This window comes from Mizuhopecten yessoensis, unplaced genomic scaffold, assembly GCF_002113885.1.
Source record: "Mizuhopecten yessoensis strain PY_sf001 unplaced genomic scaffold, ASM211388v2 scaffold6373, whole genome shotgun sequence".
Classification (NCBI taxonomy): Eukaryota; Metazoa; Mollusca; class Bivalvia; order Pectinida; family Pectinidae; genus Mizuhopecten; species Mizuhopecten yessoensis.
In genome coordinates, this window is record NW_018406517.1 from 179,216 (window position 1) to 182,508 (window position 3,293).

Genomic DNA, 3,293 nt, shown 5'->3' on the forward strand with positions numbered 1-3,293 from the left:
GTACTTGCTCTTCAGATTTATGGTATTTAGATAGTGTTTAGTTATGATACTGCTAGCCTCAGATTCTTGGTACTAAAGATAGTGTTTAGTTATGATACTGTGTAGAATATTCAATTATCTAATCGAGCATGTCTGCAGCCGTGCTTTGATGGAGCCCACAGAGAGGTAGCGTCATACACTTTCTGTACGATAATGTTCCCAATGTAAAGTTAGACAGATATGTATCTGTGTGGTGATGAAATGGGCTGCTATCTCATTTAGCTACGTGACTTAACACACACGTGTATGGTAGGCGGCAGACTCCCCCCGGACTGGTATCCTGATTCTTATAAAGATGCAAATGATACATTATTTGTAGCGCGTGGTGCCCTGTATATGTACCAGCACTGCCCTTGCAGTGCCACCCTGCCATTGGAACGTTTACCGATCAAAGCAGAAGTAATATTCTTCAAATGTTCAAATATTCACTTGCTGGGTTTGAAACATCATCTAATCTTGGAGAATAATCATATTGTTGAAAGTTAAACAACAGTTGTTACAGACCGACCATGGGTAGAGAATCCGTTACCGTCGGGGCAACTGTGTTAATACTGCTGCTGTTCGGAATAACCTCTGTTATTGTACCGTCGAATGCGTATGCACGCAACAGTCATGAGTTGTATTCGAAACTGTTTGATAATTACACGAGTATACTAAGACCTGTTCAAAACGAAAACGAAACAGTTCGTGTTTCTGTTAGATTTCTCCTCCGTGGAATAAGCGAATTTGACGAAGTAGGTGGCCAACTGTCCATGGCTTCTGCGGTGGACTTACGGTGGCGGGACCAAGCCCTTGGCTGGAACAGGTCCAAGTACTATCCGCGCGCTCTAGTCCTACCCGAATCACAGATTTGGACACCACGTCTAGCACTGTCCAATCCCACGGACCGGCTCCTTCTATTCTTTGAGGACTCATTCCCGGTCCGAGTTAATTCGGATGGATCCGTGATCTGGTTGCAGGGCGGTACCATCACTTCCACCTGTCTTCCCAATGTGGAGAAGTATCCTTTCGATGTTCACAAGTGTTACCTAGTCATACTGGCCATACCCTACACCCGGCCGGAGGTACAGCTGTACCCGGTAATGGATCTGTCCAACTTTGAGAAGTTTGGGGAGTGGGCGCTCGGTAATGCCAGCGTCAAAGAGCAGTTATTCGGTGGGTTTTTCTCGTCTATTGTGATTAGTCTAGAAATAAAAAGGAGACCAGAATTTTCACTCCTCAGTACCATTCTACCAATTCTGTTCCTAGGTGTTCTCAACGCGTGTGTGTTCCTGCTACCGCCCGAACAGGGAGAACGCGTGTCGTATGCCCTCACTGTTCTTCTTTCTTTTGCGGTCTTTCTGTCCATCATCAGTAGTGTTATGCCCAAGAACTCCGAGCCAGTGCCTATTCTGTGTTATATCGTGACTGCGATGATGGCCATGAGTGGACTCAGCACTTTATGTACTGTAATCTGTCTCCGCTGGTTCTTCGCTGACCAGAGGAAAACTGTGCCTTATTTACTTCAAGTTTTATGCCGAAGATGTAAACGGGGACGTGGTCACCAGAACTCTGGCTTCAACCATGATGCTGTCTCTCCCTCCCAGAACCAAACACTGCCATCAAATCGTGTGGAATATGAAACGAATGTTACGTGGAGGGACGTGTCTGCCACGTTTGATATGGTATTTTTTGTATTTTACTTGGTTGCGATTTTTGTTCTCGTGTTCATATATTTGATGCTTGTACTACAATGAAGTAGTAAATACAGGACGTGTACCGTCACAATCACATCGATCAGCCAAGTGGAACTGTACCGTCACATTAACATCGATCAGTCAAGTGTAACTGTACCGTCACATCTACATTGATCAATCGATTGAAACCGTGTACCGTCGCCGTCACATCGATCAGTCAAGTGGAACTGTACCGTCACATCTACATCGATCAGTCAAGTGTAACAGTACCGTCACATCTAAATCGATCAGTCATGTGGAACTGTACCGTCACCTTCACATCGATCAGTCAAGTGTAACTGTACCGTCATATCTAAATCGATCAGTCAAGTGTAACTGCACCGTCACATCTACATCGATCAGTCAAGTGGAACTGTACCGTCACCTTCATATCGATCAGTCAAGTGTAACTGGATCGTCACATCTACATCGATCAGTCAAGTGGAACTGTACCCTCACATCTACATCGATCAGTCAAGTGGAACTGTTCCTTCACATCTACATCGACCAGTCACGTGGAACTGTACCGTCACCTTCATATCGATCAGTCAAGTGTAACTGTACCGTCACATCTAAATCGATCAGTAAAGAGGAACTGTACCGTCACCTTCACATCGATCAGTCAAGGGTAACTGTACCATCACATATATATCGATCAGTCAATTGAAACTGTACCGTCACCTTCATATCGATCAGTCAAGTGTAACTGTACCGTCACCTTCACATCGATCAGTCAAGTGGAACTGTACCGTCACATCTAAATCGATCAGTCAAGTGGAACTGTACCGTCACATCTACATCGATCAGTCATGTGGAACTGTACCGTCACATCTACATCGATCAGTCATGTGGAACTGTACCGTCACCTTCACATCGATCAGTCAAGTGGAACTGTACCGTCACCTTCATATCGATCAGTCAAGTGTAACTGTACCGTCACATCTACATCGATCAGTCAAGTGGAACTGTACCGTCACATCTACATCGATCAGTCAAGTGTAACTTTACCGTCACCTTCACATCGATCAGTCAAGTGTTACTGTACCGTCACATCTACATCGATCAGTCAAGTGGAAATTTACCGTCACCTTTACATCGATCAGTCAAGTGTAACTGTACCGTCACATCTACATCGATCAGTCAAGTGTAACTGTATCATCACATCTACATCGATCAGTCAAGTGGAACTTTACCGTCATCTTCACATCGATCAGTCAAGTGTAACTGTACCGTCACATCTACATCGATCAGTCATGTGGAACTGTACCGTCACCTTCACATCGATCAGTCAAGTGGAACTGTACCGTCGCCGTTATATCAATCAGTCAAGTTGAACTATGTACCGTCGCCGTCACATCGATCAGTAACCCTCACCTTAATTAATGAATTATGTGTAAATGTGTGCCTATCATGTATCGATCGATTAAATGTAATCGCCTCTGATATACTGTGTGCGTCTCCTGTAGTGATCAGTTGGGTTTAACCTATGTTTGGTATGCTATGAACCGTCTCCTGTAGCGAATAGTCGGTACTAACCTT

The 3,293-nt window shown here is 44.5% G+C and overlaps 1 protein-coding gene across 1 annotated transcript; it reads left to right on the forward strand.

Moving 5' to 3' along the window:
* The first annotated feature begins 548 nt into the window (after positions 1–548).
* On the forward strand, positions 549–1,775 carry LOC110452062 (neuronal acetylcholine receptor subunit alpha-7-like). The gene has a single exon (XM_021500344.1). The coding sequence runs from the start codon at positions 549–551 to the stop codon at positions 1,773–1,775; it is 1,227 nt and encodes a 408-aa protein (XP_021356019.1).
* The last annotated feature ends 1,518 nt before the right edge of the window (positions 1,776–3,293 follow it).

What these genes read in the sequence shown, in the direction of transcription:
- LOC110452062 (XM_021500344.1), top strand. Translation starts at nt 549, where the DNA reads ATGGGTAGAGAATCCGTTACCGTCGGGGCAACTGTGTTAATACTGCTG.